Source organism: Lycium ferocissimum, chromosome 3, assembly GCF_029784015.1.
Source record: "Lycium ferocissimum isolate CSIRO_LF1 chromosome 3, AGI_CSIRO_Lferr_CH_V1, whole genome shotgun sequence".
Taxonomy (NCBI): Eukaryota; Viridiplantae; Streptophyta; class Magnoliopsida; order Solanales; family Solanaceae; genus Lycium; species Lycium ferocissimum.
This window is the reverse complement of record NC_081344.1, coordinates 5,674,323-5,694,672: the sequence shown is the minus strand read 5'-3', so window position 1 is coordinate 5,694,672 and position 20,350 is coordinate 5,674,323. Positions and strand designations below refer to the sequence as shown.

General features: G+C 34.0%; 2 protein-coding genes across 3 annotated transcripts; one reads left to right on the top strand and one right to left on the bottom strand.

The window, feature by feature from the left end:
- Window positions 1–170: 170 nt before the first annotated feature.
- Window positions 171–4,524, bottom strand: LOC132049435 (uncharacterized protein At5g41620). The gene is made up of 3 exons (XM_059440237.1): window positions 3,169–4,524; window positions 2,267–2,389; window positions 171–2,025 (listed from the first exon to the last, which is right to left on the bottom strand). Exons 1-3 carry the CDS (start codon window positions 3,631–3,633, stop codon window positions 619–621), a joined length of 1,995 nt encoding a protein of 664 aa, XP_059296220.1. The 5' UTR covers window positions 3,634–4,524; the 3' UTR covers window positions 171–618.
- A 10,909-nt stretch (window positions 4,525–15,433) lies between these two features.
- On the top strand, window positions 15,434–17,876 carry LOC132049432 (secoisolariciresinol dehydrogenase-like). 2 transcript variants are annotated; one of them, XM_059440234.1, is made up of 3 exons: window positions 15,434–15,586; window positions 16,351–16,390; window positions 16,963–17,876. In XM_059440234.1, the coding sequence occupies exons 2-3, from the start codon at window positions 16,353–16,355 to the stop codon at window positions 17,753–17,755; spliced, it is 831 nt and encodes a 276-aa protein (XP_059296217.1). In that variant the 5' UTR covers window positions 15,434–15,586; window positions 16,351–16,352; the 3' UTR covers window positions 17,756–17,876. The 2 variants fall into 2 exon arrangements, with proteins under 2 accessions (XP_059296217.1, XP_059296216.1); XM_059440233.1 differs by having other exon boundaries at window positions 15,450–15,608.
- Window positions 17,877–20,350: the final 2,474 nt, after the last annotated feature.

Here is a 20,350-nt window from a genome sequence, read left to right as displayed (position 1 = left end):
AGGCTATTCAGAGTGACAAGACTCCCCTCCATAATTATCAACCCACGAGGAAAATGACTAGAAAATAGAAAACAAAGCTGTAGCAGTTCGCATTTGTACAATATTCTGAACATATAACAGTGGAACAAAAAAAAAAAAAAAAAAAAGTGACACAGTTTATCGGGCACATGTTGTCTTAAAAAGGCGAAGTACCTTCATGGAAGAGAAATTGTATGCAAGAGGAAAAAGCATTGGAGTAGTAGCTGAGAACTTTTTATACAGTGAGCAGTTCGCTAAAATCAGCACAACTTTCTACAGAGTCGATTTCGACTAATTCAAACACGCCTCAACAAAAAGGAGTCACACAGCGAAAAACTGGCAGAAGAAAACAATTGAAAAATGACATCCGAAGCTTAATCAACAAGATGTTAACCTCTTTTGGACATAGTCAAAATGCATCCCTCAGTCTTAATTCCTTTTGAAGTTTGAACTGTTAGGCAAGCACATAACTTAGGCCATAGCAGTGGAACCAATTTAGAAAGTTCCTATAATTAGAAGGCCCCTTCTCCTTGACCATTTCATGAGACAGACATGAGCCGGGCCCCTTTTCCTTGACAACTCACACGTATTCAAACAATCTCACCGTCTTGATCTTCTGACACTTTGGCCTTCTCCTAGCCTTGATTTTGTGGCGCTCCCCTGAATAATACTCGACCTTTCTGGAATTGTAGCACAAGGATCTCTAGAAGGCCAAGGTTGTTCCCACTGTCGGATGGGACTGGAAATGTCTCTGGCAGACACTGTCCCCGTACTAGCTAATAGATGATCCTTAAGGCCCTTCACTGCTTTAAATCTTTGTGCTTCGTCCAAATAACTATATCTTTGACCTAGTGTCTCGAGTTCATGAAGCCTTTCCCTGTCTAATCCGTCTCCTGAGGTTGGAAGATTTGCAGCTTGATTGACATACTCAATGACTCCACCAGAAATACTCCTTTGAATGGGAGCGCTTCTTCTGGGCTGCGCCGACATGGAGGTTCTTGCTCTTCTTTCGTCAACTGAAATTCGTTTTGACTCACGAACTACACCAGATGGATAAGCCCAATTGTAACTCTTGTTTGCGTTGTCCATGTTAAGTTCAATTGAATGAAGATCACTTTCGGCTGAATCTTCCTCACAGTCTCCAACATTCTCCACTTCTCCTCCATCATCTTCTTTTTCTTCATTCGGATTGTTAACTAATAGCGTTTTACTCAAAGATGCTGTCATCTCTTCATTACTTCTGAAATTTAGGGAACCGTTTCCCCTGCTTTTGGATTTTTTCTTTCCCAGGAATCCTTCGAGCTGCTTCCTGAGCTTGTCAATAGCAGAATTTTTCTCCTCGAAATGATTCTTTGCCTCCGAGAGTTTCATGTGAGCCCTTTCCTCGCGCAATCTATCAGCTAACTGGAGCATTTCTCTTTCCTGTTCAATCTCTTCTTGAACTTTTGCCGATTCCCTCTTCATCTCTTCTGCTTCCGCTCGGTCTTCACCAATGTCTCTAGCCAATTCATTGCATACCTGTTCCATTACTTCTCTAGCTCTTTTCTCGCTTTCAAGCTCTTTCACTGCCTTCATGAATGATGTTTTTGTATCCGATAACTCTTTGCCAAGTTTTTTATTCAAGCTCTCGAATCTCCGCCTTAGCTTTCTCTCTACCTCGAGTTCGTTCGCAATGGACTCGATAGCAGCCTCAACTGCCTGTTGCTCTTTATTTTTCCAAGCTGCTTTCTCTTCAGCAAAGCATTTAAGGAGATAATTAATCTCATTTTGATCCGACCGCTGGTCTTGAATAAGCTGGTTCACCTGCAGGCGGGCCCTTTCCAGCTCAGTGTGTAATGCAGAGACAAGTGACGTGCTAGATGAAGGTTGATCAGCATGTGCCCAAATTCGGTTGATTATTTTCAAAAGCTCTTTGGATGTTGTCAAAGCGTTACTAACATCTTTCAGACGGCTGCCAAAACCAGCCACTGATCCTCGTGGAGTCTGGGCACGAGACCTGGTCTCAAGCTGCATTACAGAGTTATATAAAACATCACTCTTTTTTAGCAACATAACTATTCACAGTCTAAGCATTTCAAAAATAATTATAGTTGATTTCCATTTTCACTTGCACGAACACGAAGAGATAGAGTGTGACAGAAGACTACAAGTAAATATAACTAAATTGCATGCTAATGAAATATAAAGGACATGAAGAACAATAACACAACAATAAGATTGATCGACACTTGAAGGAATTGGTTGCCACCTCCATTAAACTGGCGCTGCTTAAAGAATCTAACATTCCAACATTATGGTCCGTAGTCCTTTGTCTACGGGAAGTTGTTGATGTTCTCTTCTGATAGCTTCCTGTTCCAGATCGATCCATCCTCTGCACAATCAATGTAAGTATGGATTACCAACAACGAATTTAAGTAACTAAGATCGCCCAACTTGTCATTATGCATCGAGCAAATGAGTGTGGTATACCCCCATCAAATAGAAAAGAAAAAAGCATAACATTATCTTTGGTAACTCTTTTTCTCAAGGCCAAGTCTTGTAAAGCCAGTAATAACAAGACAAACATTACTGCTAAAGCTATTAAACCTCCAAAGATGATGTCAAGTAGCAACTACAGTCGGACCTCTCTATACCAATATTTCACTATAACGGCCAAGTTTTCTTTGGAACCAATTTTTCATGTTATGTTATATTATATGTTCTCTATAACAGCCTTTTGCTATAGCAGCCAAAAAATATCCTGACAAACAACGTTTTATAGGGAGGTTTGACTGTATTTGATCAACAACAAAGCAAGTACTATAACATCCATTTCTTTTCTCAAAAGAATTGTAAAAAAAAAAAAAAACTCAGCAGGATAATTAAGAGAATGAAAATGTCACTTTCACTATACTCTACCTTACAAGTTACAATCAATCATATATTAATAATTAAGAATTACCAAACTATATTATCCTTGAGAATTGAATTATACACATGTTTGAAACGTCATTTTCTCTGGATTTTCTAACAACTACAAGAAACAAATCAAATTAAATTCAGCAAAATATAGTTCCCACATTAAGATACAAACACTTAGGCAGAAAATGATACTAACATATTCTAAAAGAAAATTTCAGTCTAAATTAAGTAGCAAAATAGTGAGCTCACCTCAGAGCCCGGGCTATGTGATGGATCACACAAATGTGGAGGCAAACAGCCCGAAACAGAGCCCGAACCCGGATAGCCGGTCCGTAATTTCTCCTTCTTCATCATCATCATCATCTTCTTTTTCCCTAAGTCCTCAGTCATTCTTGGGGAAGGCATTTCATTCATTTCCCACAATGTGGCAGCTAGTTTTCTAGCTGATACAGGTTGTGATATCCCACTAGTAAGGGACTGTTTGGGTGACTCAGCAACGTTTCTCAATGGTGTAGCTCTCCAAGTTGGTACTGGTGTACTGGATCTAGACCCTTTAAGCCCAAAGCCCAGCCCGTTTCTAGATTTTCCTACTAAAATAGCCCGTTTAAATCTGTAATTATACACTTTTGATGATGCAGATGATGAAGATGAACAACCCCTTTTGCGGATCTTGGGTATTAAACCCTCCACCATAGCCTGATTTTGCCTTGGCATTATCAATCTGTATGATCTGAAGTGAAATACATACAAAAAAACTGCTAGATTTTGGAATATTTTAAACAGGGTTTTCAAGATCTTGATCAGAAAACTTCTGGATATTGAAAAAATATTGGATTTTTCAACTTGGGTATTGATAAAGATTGGGTTTTGTCACTTGGGTATTTAAAAAGATTGAATTTTTCAACTTGGGTGTTTAAAAAGATTGGATTTTTTCACTTGGGTATTGAAAAAGACTGAATTTGTTCACTTGGGTAGTGAAAAAGATTGAATTTTTTCACTGAGATGTTGAGATGTGAGAATGACATTCCAAATGGAAAAGGGACAAAGTGGTAAGGGGAGACAGAAATGTGTTTGCTTATTCTTTTGATAATATGATTTTGATTTGAAATGATGATGATGCAAATAGAGAGAAGAGCAACAATTAAGCAAAGTTATTGACAGCTTGACTTTTGATTACTACAAATCTTTATACATTTTTTGTACTAGTAATCAGTAACTAGTACATGCTAGACATAAGTGTACCCATAGGGAAGATTGGTTAAGTAGGGAGAGGGTGGTGGGGGTGGGGGTGGAGGAAAAGGTGGGACTGGAAGTAAAGGGGAGTTTCACTATGCATGTGAGGATAAGAACGTGCAAAGGAATTATTGGTGTTTTGCTACTATCAATATATTCTGATATAGTTGCTTTTGCTGCTGCTGTGACTCAAAGAAGAATGTTTTTTTTTCTTCTTTTCTTTATTTTTAGTTTTGTTTTAGGTTTTTTGATCTGTGATGATCTTCACTGTACTACTGTGATGTTTCTCTCTTTTTTTCCCCTTTTGTTTGCCTTTGTCTCTGCTGATTACCTGTATTCCCCTCAATGGCTGCTCTGCTGTGGTGTGCTTTGATGATCAGTTTTGTTTTTCCTGTCGTTTTATATGTCCTTCTCCATATTTTTCTTTGTAAAGAATATTTTTTTTTTCTTTGTCAAATTTCTTCTTTTTGGTGGAATTATTACTTCTTGTCCACTTGTTGGTTCTTTTTTTCATGTCTTTTTTTCACCCAAATTTGGCTTCAGTTCTTATTTTGTTTGGCTGCACTTTAAGTAGTAGTTCAAATTTCTTCTTTTGGTGGAATTATTACTTCTTGCCAAATTTGTTTTTTTTAAATCCATCATTTAATGTCTAAACTTGTCGAGTGGTTCTTTTCGATTGGCATAATTTTGCGAAAGTCTAAATTTTCCATTTGTAGCTTTCATGTCTTTTTAAATTCACCCAAATTTGGATATTAATTTATTAAGCCAAGTTCTAAAGTCCATTGGACCATCGGAACACGATCCAAATACAGTGAACAAAATTGTAACACATTTTTTTTCGAGGCACCGAAAGAGAAAAGAACACTTACTTTGAAGAATAAAAGTGTTTGGTGGAGCTTTTGATAAAGAAATTAGTACTTTAAATTATACTAGAAGAAGAAGTTGTTTTTCAATTAAGTTGTAGAGAAGTGTAGTGAGAAAAAATGAAGTAGAAGACATGGCAAATGGGGCGTGAAGAAAAGGCACGGGGAGCGGTGTGATGAAGAAGAAAAAAAGTGTGGGGTGGGAGGAAATGAAAAGAAAGTAGTTTCTTACAAAAATAAATATTATGATTTTTAGAATAACATTGTCCATATTAAAGTTTATTGATTTATTATCATATCTAGTACTTTAAATTATACTAGTATGTTGTTCAGCTTTTAATAATTTGTTTCTTACAAAAATAAATATTATGATTTTTAGAATAACGTTGTTCATATTAAAAATATTATCAAATCTATAAATTTATTTTTAATTTGACACGTAAAAGTATTTCTTAAAAATAACACAAATTACTAATAAAAATACTTCTCAAATAATTTAACTAAATTCAAGCTATTACTCTCTCAATTTTTTTTAAGTCGATTTCGACCATTTCGCCAAACATGTCGTGGCAAGTAAAATTGAAATGGGCTGGATGGTTCCTACATATTGTATGAAATCTCAATTTGTTGCTTTATCAAAATAAAAAAGGTGCAAGATTGACCAGCTACAGCCTAACGGGTTGTAGAAAAGTGAAAAAAGGATAAGTGGGATTTGGGATAATGATTACCAAGAAAGATTCCATGTGAAATTAATAAGTGGGTAAAATCATTCTTGATTTGTTCTCGATCTCCAACTGTGAAAAAAATCTAAAATTACATGTTAGAAATAAACGTATCGATTTGGGTGTATCTAAGGATTTCTTCATTGATTTTATATTTTTGTGGTTCATAAACAGATACGTTATCATTTATCAACCCTCTCGGAATCCCAATTTTATTCATGATACCAAGGAAAAGAAAAAAGATAAAAGGAAAGGAGAAAATCTTTTAAAGATATGTTAATACTTCTTTATTCTTCACTTTTTTTTTTTTTCCTCATTTTTGAATAAATGTGTATAGGAATAATAATTAGTATTACTCAATTCTAAACAAGTTGGATCGGCTAAATGAAATTTTCACTTATAAAAATAAAAAGAATTAGGACTTCTCCATATTTCCCACTTATATAAGAATCTCATGACAAGACTAAAAGACTCCTAAAAAGCATAGAACCTACCCTAAAGTATTAATACAACTAGAATATATATTCTCTCAACTAGTTGATATCGCCTATATATAAGATTTTTATTTCCAATTTTGGTCTTCCAGTAGATTGTTGGACTTTCGAACAACTTTTCCTTGCGATTTTAGGTCTACTTCATTTTTTTATAACATTTTTTTTGACTAGAAAAATGTAATGGATATGAGCATATGGAGGTTGACGTAAGATATGACCAAACTATTCTAGGTGACCTTTTATTTATCCTCAACATATACTACTTACACCTTTTGACAAATATAAATATTTTTTATTTTATCTAATTTTATATGATTGCACATCTATCTTAACAAGATATTTAAATACACTTATCCGTGGAAGTAACATTATGACAATTAAATGTGATAAAAAGAGGAAGAAGTAGCGCAAAATCATATGAAAAATATCCTAAATGACTTACAATCATTTGGAATGTACACGAACATAACACATAACACAATAAGTATGCCTATGCGCTATAGAAATATCTGCTAGACTGCCAGATGAGTTTTGGCACATCTGCATTAATTCAATGTTTGATTTGAGTCTGGCAAGTTTCATTGGAGCTTGTATGACAACATCGACATATATATTAATACTCCTACAGTCCATACTATTTTTAAATAAAGATCTCCGTGTAGCATCGCCGAGGATTACACATTACTCCCTAAATCCTAATTGACGTGGCATATATTTTTTTTTTTTTAGTATGTCTCAAAAGAATATAACCATTTTATATATGAAATTGACTTAATCTTAAGATTCAATTTAATTTATTCTTAATAAGAAAATATTTAACCACATCAAAGGGCAGTGAGAAATAACATCAAATTATTTGAAATTACAAGTTTTGATCCTTTTTCTATCATATGAGCATATTTGTTGAGTCAAATATTTAACAAACTTTGGTAGTGTCGAAAATGAAAAATAAAAAAATGTTCACATTTGCAGGTGCAATATTTTTTCTATTAAGATGGCAATTAAGTAGATTCTGCTTATTTTAATTGTCCTGAGGAATCTTTTGATTCTCGTTAAAATAGACATACTTGTTAAAAATCTGATAAAAACCAAAAGTGTCTAATTTTGACGAACTTAAAGGATCAAAATACTCACAAGTATACTAAAGAGACTATTTTAAACTTACCCACACACATGACGGACCATTTTTGCCATTTTCTCGAGAAGTAATCTCAAAGGGTCCAGGCTTTTAGATTCACAAAGCCACAATCTAAAAGAATTCTTCAACAAAGCAGAAAGAGAATGGTGTTTTGGTGTTACCCACCAACACTAAAGCAACTCAAATTCACTCTCTGCGGTATTACTGCCGGCATTACTCTTATCACTGCCGGTGCCTACTTATCCTACTCCAATATTGGGCCTCAACAAGCCCGTGCTAAGGCCCGAAAGGATTACATTAAAGCCCGACTCAGACAACTTGTCCAAGATTAATAATACGTCTTTAATACACGTCTACTTTTACATAATCAGATTTATCTATTACCACGAGAACTTTCAACCCTTTTGGTCAAGTATTGCTGACTTGCTTGATGTGTTTACTGGGTAAGAATCGTTTTTTCCTTCTACAGTTTCTTGAATTTGTGCATTTCCACTGTTGTGTTAATTTTTAATAGTATTTCATTTTTCATGTTGTTTTTCTGGTTCAGCTCATGCTTTTCTTTGTAATATAGATTTATCACCGCCGGTACCTACTTATCATTCTTTTTTTTTTTTTTTTGCGCGGATTGCCCTTCATTTGGGGTGGTCTTTAATTTTTGTCCTTCAAATTGGGGGTCTAAGTTTTGTCTTCGCTGTCTTAGAAGTTGTGGGCAAACTGCTTTCAGTAAAAATAAAATAAAATGTGAGCAGAATTTGCAAGAGTGAATTTGGGCTTTAAAGACCACCAATTTGAGGGACAAAAATTAAAGACCAACCCCAGCGAAGGACAATCCTGCAAATTGCCCTTTATTCATACGCCAGTGTTGGGCCTCAACAAGCCCGTGCAAAAGCCCGTAAAGATTACATTAAAGCCCGTCTCACACAACTTCTCCAAGATTAATTAATAGGATCAAAAAAGTCTCCACTTAACCTTTTTTTTGGATCAAAAAAAGTGTTTACTTATCAAGAATTATTTTTGCGATTTCTTTTGCTCTTTAAATTTCTATTAAGTGTTATATGATCAAATCCTAATGTCTACATTTAATTGAGAGGTTTGTCGCTTTAATCAAATTACCTATTTTTGTCTAGGAGTTATATTTTCTTAAGGGTGTGTAAATGGCTAAGTGGACTCTTTTTTTTGATCTGGAGGGAGTACCTTCATACTACGTGTTTAATACATACTTATACAAAATCAGGTTTATCTATTACCACGAGAACTTTCAACCCTTTTGGTTCTTTGTGTAATTGGGTATTCGTAATTCAATTTACTTAAGGACCCATTTGTCAAATTATCTATTTTTGCTAGGAGAATTTTAAGTGGACTCTTTTTTTTTTTTTTTATTTGGAAATCAGGCGTTTGGTTCTTTGTGTAAGTTGTATTTGGAATTTGGAAAACAACTAAATTTTTTTTTTTTTTTTTTTCACTTTTTTCACTTTCAGTAGGCGTTTGGCCATAAAAATCAAATATTTTTCACTTTATTTGAAATTTTGAAGTTGGAGTTGTGTTTGGTTATAGTTTTTGCAAAAAATATTGGTTGTTTGAATGTACTCCGAAAGTGAAAAAGTGAAAGCAAGATTTTAGCTGCTTTCCAAATTCCAAATACAAGGTGTATTTGGAATTTTCATGGCCAAACGCTGATTTCCAAATAAAGTGAAAAAAAATTCCGGACAAAAGTGAAAAATTCTCATGGCCAAACCGGTTTCATTTTTTTCTTGGGTAAGAATTTTGTGAATTTACTGAGAGTTTTATGTTTCCATTTCCTGTTTAATGCATTTTTCATGTTTGTTTTTCTGGTTCGCTTTATGCTTTTATTCAATTCGTAGAAAAGAAATCAAGTTTGTTTTTTTATTTTATTTTATGCAAATGCAGTTTTGTGAGTCTTTTTCCTCTATTATTATGTGGGGAGTGGGTTTGTGTCTTTGGAATCAAGGACTAAGGAGGAGAGTGCTAGTAGTTATTGGAAGTTATGTAGAAAAGCAGTAAGGCTTATTATTGGAATAATTGTTGCTGTTAGGAGGAATATATCCTAAGTTCTTGCCAGTTGCTGCAAATCATTTAGCCAGTGTATTAGTAGAGAATCAAAAATAAAATAAAATAAAAAAATCAGATAATTAAATTAAGTAACAGAAAAGAAGTATTTGGTTGTCACCGTTGGTTGCAGATGAAAGTGAAGTCAGTCATTTGAACTAGTTCATGAAATTGATGGCCTAGGACGTTTCCTTCATTTATACCATCGTCTTGCTTGTGAGACGCGGGGAAGCTAGCTACGAGTTTTCCATCTCCTTACTTTACTGGCATTTCTTGTAAAGCCTTAAGCTTCTTGCTGAGTTATTACGCCACCTCCCCCTCCATTAGCAAGCAGCTTGCTCCAAGCTCAGTATGATGCTAAGGTGCTTTTGAGGTCTCCCATGAATGCTATAGCTTACTAGTTTTGTATCTTAATGACTGACAGGACTCAGAGAAATATATGTGTCATAAATATCTTGAAGTTGAACATTGTGGGACTTTCTCACAATGTCTAAACAGCTTGCTATTTGCAAAATCGTTCATCCAATAGCCACGACCAATTACAATTGTAAAGTAGTACTCCATCCATCCCAATTTATGTGACACTCTTTCCTTTTTAGTCAGTTCCAAAAAGAATGACATCTTTCTATATTTAGTAACAAATTAACTTTAAAATATCCATTTTACCCCTAATGAGATGATTTATAGCCACACAAATACCTATGACTTGTTTTAGACCACAAGTTTCAAAAGTCTTCCGTTCATTCTTAAACTCTGTGCCTAGTCATGCACCTTCACATAAATTGAGACGGAGGGAGTAGCAATGTTCAATCCTGGAGCTAAGATTTTATCAGCTAATTGCTACTTACTGCAGCAAGTTAAAGTGAGTAGGTAGCTGTCCTCCTATGCCTCAGCAGCTGAACATTTTATCTCCACAATATGAGCAATTTCTTAACATTGAGCAATTTCTTTTGCCAGGTAATTTCGTCATTGATGTTAATACCAATGTTATAACTCGTGAATTTTCTTTCAGTAGGTTGTAACTTTGAAAGATCATGAAGAAATGGTCTCTGTTTTATGCTGTGTACAATACTTATGGTGGTACCAAATGCTGCTTTGTTTGCGAGTTATCATCAACAGCGACAAGCCAACAACTAGCCGTTACTCACTGCCAGCTTTGAAAGGTAAATTTATGAATTTACTCTGTGCTGAAGTGTATAAAAGCCGATTAAACCTGCGTCAGCTTCAGTTCAGTCCCCTAATCTTCATTTCTGCCGATCGAACCTTTAAATTTTTAAAAACGAAGCGAAGCCCCAGGTTGTAGAGAACTTGTAATTGGGTATCAGCAAACTGCATGTGTTTAAATTACTGTCAAAATAATTTATTTAGATGAGAAATCTATGGCATAGAGACATATAGTTACTCAAGTTGATAAGGGGATTGAGTCGGCTGGTGGATTAATGGCAATACTGCTGGTTCATATGGTTTGGTTGTGCTATACTGCTATTAGAAAAGCATTAGACGTGGTTTGAAATCCTTCCAATTTCTTTTTTCAATGTAAGGCCTAGAGATTGGTCAAATTTCCGGAAGATGCTTGGTATATAGTAATCGATCTGAAATTTGTTCAGAGATATCCCTGCTTTTTTTTTTTTTTTTTTTGGGTTGGTAGGTAAACTTCCTGCTTCTCCTTTTCATCTTCTTAAAAGGCACTTGAAAAAAGATATGTTTTGAATATGGACCTTTGGTAAATCTGGCTATCTGTTTATGTCTATTAGATATTGGTCATTGTCATTGCAAGTCTGACAGGCCTAGTTGTCTTCACAACTTATTTGACAATCTCAATGAAATTGAATCAAAACATGAGATCAAGAATATATCTTCAATATAAACTTCAGTAAAGAACCAAAACCTGGTTTTGTTGGGGTGGGGGGTGGTGGGGTGGGGTGGGGTGGTGTTTGGGGCAGCAACCACCACTGAGTGAAAACTTAGGATATTTTCTTATTTCCTTCCTTCTCTCTCTCGAACATAAATAGCTTGATTTCCGAGGATTACCTACTCCATAAGATCATCATGAAACTATATACAGTCTGTTTCTCTTTATCTTTGTACGAAAAATGCACTTCTCAATTATTGCAAATTCTTTCAGACTGACAAATAATGCCCTTAGCATGTATGAGATTCACCTAATTCAAGTAACGCAGGCCATGAATAAGACACCAACAATTATCATACATATGACATATACAAATTATATAGCTGTATTTTTCTTTCTTTGTCTCATTTTTTGCCTTCTCATAATTTCTGATATCATGTTCTCTCTGGTGCTCCTTTCATTGCATCCTTAAACCATCACCATTAGTGGTAACCTCCTCCTCTTCCATCTCTCTATTTTCTTCTTTTCTTCTCTTCTTCTTTTCTATAGTTTAATTTAAAGTGAACTCAAGGAAGATAAAAAGGTTCCCCAAATACTCCCGAACTCCTGTAACACTTCTTTAATCCTCTGCTCAAGATAGGAATAGCAAATCCGATTTCATGAATGAAAATGTTGTTATGATTTTTTTTTTTTTCCGGATAAAGATGCAAACAACAAGGTAGAAATATTAATGAAAACTGTCTCATATAAATTTTATTAATCATAAGCCTTTATATAGGCACATAACTAAAGTATTAGACTCCTCCTACAACTAAAGTACTAGACTCTTACTAAGAACTGAATATTTTACTAGAAACTATTAGACTCCTCTTTTAACGAAACAACTAATTATTTTAGAAAACAGTAGCAGTAACAGATGCAAAATCCAACACTGTTCCTTGCTTCTGTTGCTGCAATCTAGAAAAGTTGCTCCTCCTTAATTTCGACTCTAGCAATTTGTGTTTGTGGATTTCTTTTTTGAGTATTTTTGAACTTGCACACATCGGTAACATGAGTCTTTCTTCTACTTCTTCTTCTTCTTCTTCTTGAACTCAATTTTCTTGAATTTTTTCATCACATGCTTCAAATATTTCTCCGTGGCAATTTTTCTATTCTGTCGATTGAAAGTAATTGTGTAACTTTTATTTTCAAACTGAAGAGAATTATTCTTACACATTGTAAATTGCTTAACTTCATCTTCATTGACCAAATATGATAGTTTTCACCAGTGAAGGTTTGTGAGACATTCAAAGGAGAGACTATTGCTTGTCATGGTTGAAAAAATAAGGTTAAAAAGTAGTATGGATTGAAAATTAGTATTGGTTGAAAATCTGAGCGTTAAAAATAAGCAGTTAAAAGAGAGCGTTAAAAATAAGCACGGGTTAAAATGGATTGAAAATAGGCATGGGTTAAAAGTGGTTGAAAGTATTCTTTTTCACAGACACATTAATATCAATGAAGGCGCTGATACCACTGTTATGATTTTTTTGTTTTTGTTTTTGGAGAGAGATGGAAACAAAAAAAAATATTAATGAAAACTGTCTCATATAAATTTTATTAATCATAAGCCTTTATATAGGCACATAACTAAAGTATTAGACTCCTCCTACAACTAAAGTACTAGACTCTTACTAAGAACTGAATATTCTACTAGAAACTATTAGACTCCTCCTATAACGAAACAACTAATTATTTTAGAAAACAGTAGCAGTAACAGATACAAAATCCAACAAATGTTCCACCAACTCTACGCTTGCAGATGTTATATTTCCTGCTTTGGCCACCATCTTCAAATCAAACAGAGACAACACTATACATATTGGAAACTTAAAGAAAAGACAAGTATTGACTTATTGATTCAGAATTATCCAACCATTGTGTTTGTTAGGAACTTTGGATTTTCTAGATGATATTTTTGAACTAGTTGTTGGATTGCACACATAAACTAGAAAGATAAGGTCCCTTTTTTCAGGGTGGTTGCATGTCCCTTGCGTTGTTGCTGTAAACCTTCCAGAGTTAGCCGTAATAGGACCAAGTATTGAACCAATAATACCAATTAACGTACATGGTGAAACATGTAAGCCAAATTTTTAGTTATGCCCCGTTTGAATTTTTTTCATCAAACTTTTAGTTATGCTTCAAATATTTAAGGCATAACTAAAAGTTTGCTCCATGGCAATTTTTCTATTTGCCTTATAAGGCAAACTTTTAGTTATCTGTAAGGAAAGTAACTTTAGTTGTAACTAAAAGTTTTATTTTCTTTAAGGCATAACTAAAAGTTTGAAGAGAATTATTCTTGTTTTTAATTATGCCTTAAATTGGTACGCAGGAGAACTTTTTTGCAAAACTTTGCCTTGCGAATTTTTTTAATTTTTATGACTAAGCTGGGGTTCGAACCCAGAACCTCGGGGTATTTTAGGCGAAGGGCAAAAATTAAAGACCAGTAATTTGAGGGGCAAAAACTAAAGACCACCCCCAACAAAGGGCAATCGTGCAAATTTCCTGATCCCAAAAAGTAAAAATAAAGGAGTTCTGGATTAAAAAGTTGATTGTTCATGTATTAAAAGATGAAATTTTAATGTTCATTGATAAATTTACTCACCCCGTCATTGTGACTATGTCTATTTGACCAAATATGTACATGGGAGTTAACAATATTGTTAACACCGCATTTTTTTTAAGCTTAAAACGTTACTATTATGAAGATGAGTAAGTAATTTGTACACCTTTATGTGCCCAGTCATTCAATGATCTTCAAGATGGTTGGTGGATTTAGATTAACAATAGTTCTCCATTTCTCATCTTCAAAGATTCCATATATAATTCTAATGAGAATATTTTTACTTGTGATCTAAATATTTAACAAATTGCAGAATCAGCCAAAATGAAAAACATGGATTTTATTCAATAAATTTAAAAAGTAGTTCATCGGTTTACTTAAAATAGATCACTTCACTAGTTGAGTTATACAGCATCTCACATCCACTATATATGCGCATTTCAAAGGGCTTATAAAGGTGTTGGAATACTCCACTTATTTGCATTCTTCATAGTCAAATCTTACATCGGCCATATAAGATCTAGAAGCGCTTATTATGATTTTGAAATACTTCACTTATTAATACCTTGAATGGTAGGATTTTGGATTTTTCAAAGGGACAAGACAATAGGGAATTAGTCAAATAGGGCGGCGACGGCTTTCAGGAAGAGTCTTTGTAGTGCCTAGGTCGGAGAATTTGGCAGAGAGAGCTTTGTATTTGTTTAGTGATGCTGTTTATTATGAATTATATTTTGCATTTAACCTAGAGCTGGACGAATTTATAGGCTGCCAAGAGCTCCTATTTGATGACAGATTAGGAGTATTGTTAACAGATTAGTTAAGTCACACGGTGCAATTTAGTTACTATTACTATTGAGGTTACTAAAAATCTTACTTTTCCAAAAATATAATTTATTGCTACCAGATTGTTAGTTTGTTACACAAATAAATTTCGTATGGTTACAATTTGGTTATTGCTACTGACTAATCAGTGTATACGCCTAATTCTTTATCTAACCTTTTGTATAAGTCAGTTGTGGCAGCCAACTTTGTTTTCTTCTTAAGTCCTGATTTCATCTTTAATGATTGGTTAAAAAAACATAAGAGTACTATGCTTTTATAAATGAATTTAGCCTTTTATTTTCTTAGATCTAGATTTTGGTTTAAGGTATCATAAGTTTTATTAAATAATTGTGCATGAATTTTCTAATCTTCATCCTATTTTTTTTTATTCCTAATTAAGAATGTTTTTATATCTGATTTAGTACTTAGCTTTTAGACCTCTTTATCTGTTTTTCTTTTTCATTTCTAAAATACTCCCTCCTGATCAAAAAGAGTATTCACTTAGCCTTTTTTTCTTGGGTAAAAAAGAGTGTCCACTTATCAAATCAAGAAAGAATTAACCTTTTTTTTCCATATTCTGCCATTATAATTCATACTTTTTTCCCATTTTTGCACCTCATTTCTTCGTCCCTCCATATTTGATATTTTCCTTACCTATTCATCTTTAAAATAGTTTTTCAGCTCACAAATATTGAATAAGGTCTTATGCCTTTTATTCTCCCACTCATCTATCCACTCCTCTTCTCAGTGTATAAATATAGAGAGCAATACACACAAAAAATGGAGAAATAGAGAGTGAACCCAAGGGGAGTAAACTTTTTGCCTAGCATCATTCAAAATTCTTCCTGGCCCCTAGCAAATCTTTCAAGATATTAAGGTTCAATTTTTTTCCATTGCAGGTTCTATCTTTTTTTTCTTCTTTTCAGAATGCATATTGTAGTTAATGTAACATTCGGTTCTCCAATATTTCAGCTCGATAAAATTTATGGGTTGCTTGTAATATATTTATTCATTATGTAATCATTCTTAATTAGTTGAGTCCGAATTTTGAACTATACGTTGGGACTAATGACCCTCTCCCTATTTTTTTACTTTTTATTGTTGATGCTACTTTGACTTTAGGCTGATTCTAAATTTCAGGCACTGGTTTTGAGATGTTCGTTGTTAAATACAGGAAGAAAGATAAATTTTTGGTGTCTAATATATTGCTTCTTTTCGCCTTAACTTTAAGTCCGATTAATTTTGTCAATGTTTTATTATCTTTAAAGTATATCTTTTCTATGTAAGTTTGTTTTTGGTTTTGTTAGGATTATTATATAAAAAAGAGAGGTTTGTCTAGTATGAGTTTTTTGTATAGCTTCGTTCTAGCCTAACAAAAAAGGTGACAAGTCTTGTTTTTTGCATTATTATTTCATGGATTACCGTAGAGATGATGACACAGTTTTTTTAATTCCAAATTTGTCTGCACTTCCTCTATGCAGTATATTCTATCAGTGCAGGCTGTCTAAAATGTCCAGCAAAAAGACAAACCTGTTTAGTCTCTCCTTGTATATAATCAATATTTGCTTCTTCAGTATAGAAGGCCTTTTGTTGACATTTCTCCTCCTAAATCAAGTTTTTTCTTTTTCCATATATCACCAGTTATGGCTTCTGCTTCATTCCTTTCAACAATCGGCAAAAGGTATGTATCACAGCCTTCTCTATAACGTCATATGCAATCAAAGTGAATATTTGATTTTCTTTAATTCATAGTACAAGACATTCTTCAGAAAACCATCCTTAATTCTTTCATATACTTATTGTGTTTGTAATAGACCAAACTGGATATGATAATTTCCTGCACTAAAGGTAATTCTTGAAACTGTTGTAATGGTGTTTGTTGCATTCCATGTTTCATTGCTTTGTTTATCTTTCAAAAAGCTTAATTGAGTTCAATATCTCTTGCTGCCCGCCGCATATTCTGCTGAAAAATGTTGAGCAGTTTTGAGTAAAGGGGCATAAGATCTTGCTCTTTCCATCCAAATTGGACTTGACACTATTACTCTTTAGTAAATACAGTAGTTTTTTCTTTGACTATGATATATTTTTAAAATACTTTATACGATAGAAAGTTTGATGCGTTGACTTCAAAATCCGAACTTGTCCTTCTTTAGGAAACAAAGATAATTTGTTTGGACATTAGATTTTCTTGCGCTAAAAGTATGAGATGCAATGAAATGAGACAGTTATAACTTTATTATTTTGTATATGAAGGCTAGAGGGGAAAGTAGCTACGATAACTGGAGGAGCTAGTGGCATCGGTGAAGCAACTGCAAAGCTCTTCTCTGAACATGGAGCCAAAGTGGCCATTCTCGACGTTCAAGATGAACTCGGCAACTCAGTTAGCAACGCCCTTGGAGGCTCATCCAACTGCATTTACATCCACTGTGATGTCACAAACGAAGACGACATCCAAAACGCCGTCGACAAAACCATCGCCACGTTTGGAAAACTCGACATCATGTTCTGCAATGCTGGCATATCAGACGATATGAAGCCGAGAATCCTCGACAACATGAAAGCGGATTTCGAACGGGTCCTCAGCATTAACGTGACAGGAGTTTTCTTGTGCATGAAGCACGCCGCTCGTGTCATGGTCCCAACACGTAGCGGTTGCATCATCTCCACCGCCAGTATAAGCTCCAGGCTCGGAGCTGCAGCATCGCATGCATACTGCAGCTCCAAACACGCCGTGTTGGGGCTTACCAAGAACCTGGCAGTGGAGCTGGGGCAATTCGGTATACGTGTGAATTGCTTGTCGCCCTTCGCGATGGTTACGCCGTTGGCGATGAAGTTCATTGGGCTTGAAAATGAACGGCTTGAGCAGGCTATGGGTACGTTTGGGAACCTTAAAGGTGTGACTTTGAGGGTGGATGATATTGCAAAAGCAGCACTATTCTTGGCAAGTGATGATGCTAAGTATATCAGTGGGCACAATCTATTCATTGATGGGGGATTCTCTGTGTATAATCCGGTACTAGGCATGTTCAAGTATCCAGAATTTTGATATATAGAATTCGGAAGTTTTTTCTTGAATAATGTGGCGGCATATATAGCAGCCTAATTTTGATTATTATGGTAATAAAAGAATTGATGATATCCAATTATCCATCATTACCTTTACAGAATGCAGCTGACACAATGTCGTTAATTATACTCCCCCCGTGCCATATTATTTGTCCATTTTCTCCTTTACACGCCCTTTAAGAACTCATGAATAAAAGTGTATTTAGGCAAGCTAATTACCGTTATCTCTCTCCAATTAATTGCACTCTAATCAATATTGGTTACTTTAAAAAACAATTAATGTTAATGCAAAGTAGGAAAAACTTAATTAATTATATTTTGATTTTGTAAATGAACAAGTATTTTGGGAGGAATATTTATTGTAAGTGGACAACTAATATGGGACGGAGGAAGTATTGGATTTTTTAAACGCAATTCTTCTATTGCGTTTAGAGGTAAATTGTTATTAAATACGAAAATGTGCGTTTCTTTCTAGGACAAACTAAAAAGGAAGAGTGTGGCGTAAACATGGACAGAGTGATTATTATTTTTGCACGAGATATACTTGGACGATATCCAACATAATCCTTCCTAAATCCAACCCCAACAGGTTGGGCTCACCGGTTTTGACGATCCCTTTCGGAGATCTACAACACCTTCTATAAAAGGCTTCATAGGGAAATGAGATATCTAGATGTTAGTATGATAACTGTTGTTATAAGCAAATTTGACTAGTGCAATTAATTGCTCCAATTGCCCAGGCTCGTAACCTCAACATGTAATGATCGACATCAAGAAGAGACAATTAAAACACTAAAGTGCAATGTCTTTCAAAATTCAAAATGCACATACACAGTAATAAATTTCAAATTCACATCAGTAAATAATTTACAATAACCATAAACATTAAACCCTACTAAAATTAGAAGGAAATTATATGTATCATCTTGAGGCTAAAGTTTATCCGCTTATTATATTCTTGTGCCTCAAATCAACTTAAAAACTATACAAAGTTAGTATCCAAATATTAATAGAGGCATACCTGGAACTTAGACAGGTTGTACTAATTCGGTTACTCTCTTTTTATTTTCCGTAAGAATGGAGCGAGAAATATCCTTAAGATTGTTGGAAATCTTACGGAAAATACTTGATCACAAACTTTGCAGGAAATTCTTGAAAGCTTGAGGCATGTCAATTAAGACACTGTCGTTAATGATATTTCACTCGTTATAGGTGTATCTCCCATGATTCAACAAGCTTTTCTAGTACAAAACTAGGGGTCAGAATCTAATAAAGATTTCACAAAGAAGAAAACTCAGCACAACAATAATATAGAAGAAAAAAATATTTCTTTTTATATTACACCATAAGAAAAAGATTACTAGTATATATATAGTACAAGAACTCAAAAAAGGTTACGACCAAATAATGCCCCAAACGGATTAAGAAAATTAATAGCTATAAAGAGTCATCAAGTGACCAAATTAAATACAATAATACCGTTTGACAACGTCTAATTCATTTAACATGAATTATGCCATTAAGGCTAATAATATAGACCAAAATAAAATGAAGTCTTTTGTATTAAAGTCCGTAGGAACATTACAAATAGTCTTTTTATTTTTGAGATATTAAATAGAAAATATTATTTTTCTAACAAAAACAACACTAGACTGGTTGAAGAGTACAAAGCTTCACCATAAGAACACCTTTCTTCAACTAAATAAAACTCTCTCCTTTAACTCACTATTTCATGCCCTCTATAATTTTCTCTACACCCCCACAAAATAAGAATGACTTCTAATTTATATGTGAAGAAATTCATCCTTGGAGTGAATTGGATGAGTAATGGAAGAAGGGTAATCAATTGAGAGAATATGGAGTAGTAAAGAGTTAAAGTTATGAGAGTTACAAGAGAAATAATTGCTACATTCTACCATAACTAATACGGAGTATGATTATGGTTAATGAGCTAGTGGCTGAATGAGTTTCAAGGGAAACCAAGGGGACACTTTTTCTGCGACCAAACAAAATGTGGTAATTGAGGCACTTTAATATAAGATATCTTTAATACTCCATTTATAATGCTTATAAGAACAGACAGATATTACACATTACTCCCTCAATCCTAATTGACGTGGCATATTTTTTCTAGTTTGTTTTTAAAAAAATATAACCATTTTATATATGAAATTAACTTAATCGTAAAATTTGATTTAATTTAATTTACTCTTAATGAGATAATTAATAACCACATAAATGTCTGAGATTATTTAGATCACAAATTTTAAATTTTTTCTTCTTAAACTCTATTTCCGGTCAGAGTGTCAAATGTGTTTCATAAATTAAGATGGAAGAAGTTAGATTTTATGTATCATACCTTATGTGAAAGATACATAAAATCTGGTTATTTAAAAGATAATACAAATATTTAACAAACTGACTGTTAAATTTATCGAAAAATATGAAAAATAAAAGGATTTAGCAGAAATCGCCTTTGCAGGTGCAATTTTTTATATTTAGTATATCTGTGGTGTTGGTGCAATTATTTGAGATGCAATTTCTGCTAATTTTAATCTATTCTTTTTATGTTTGA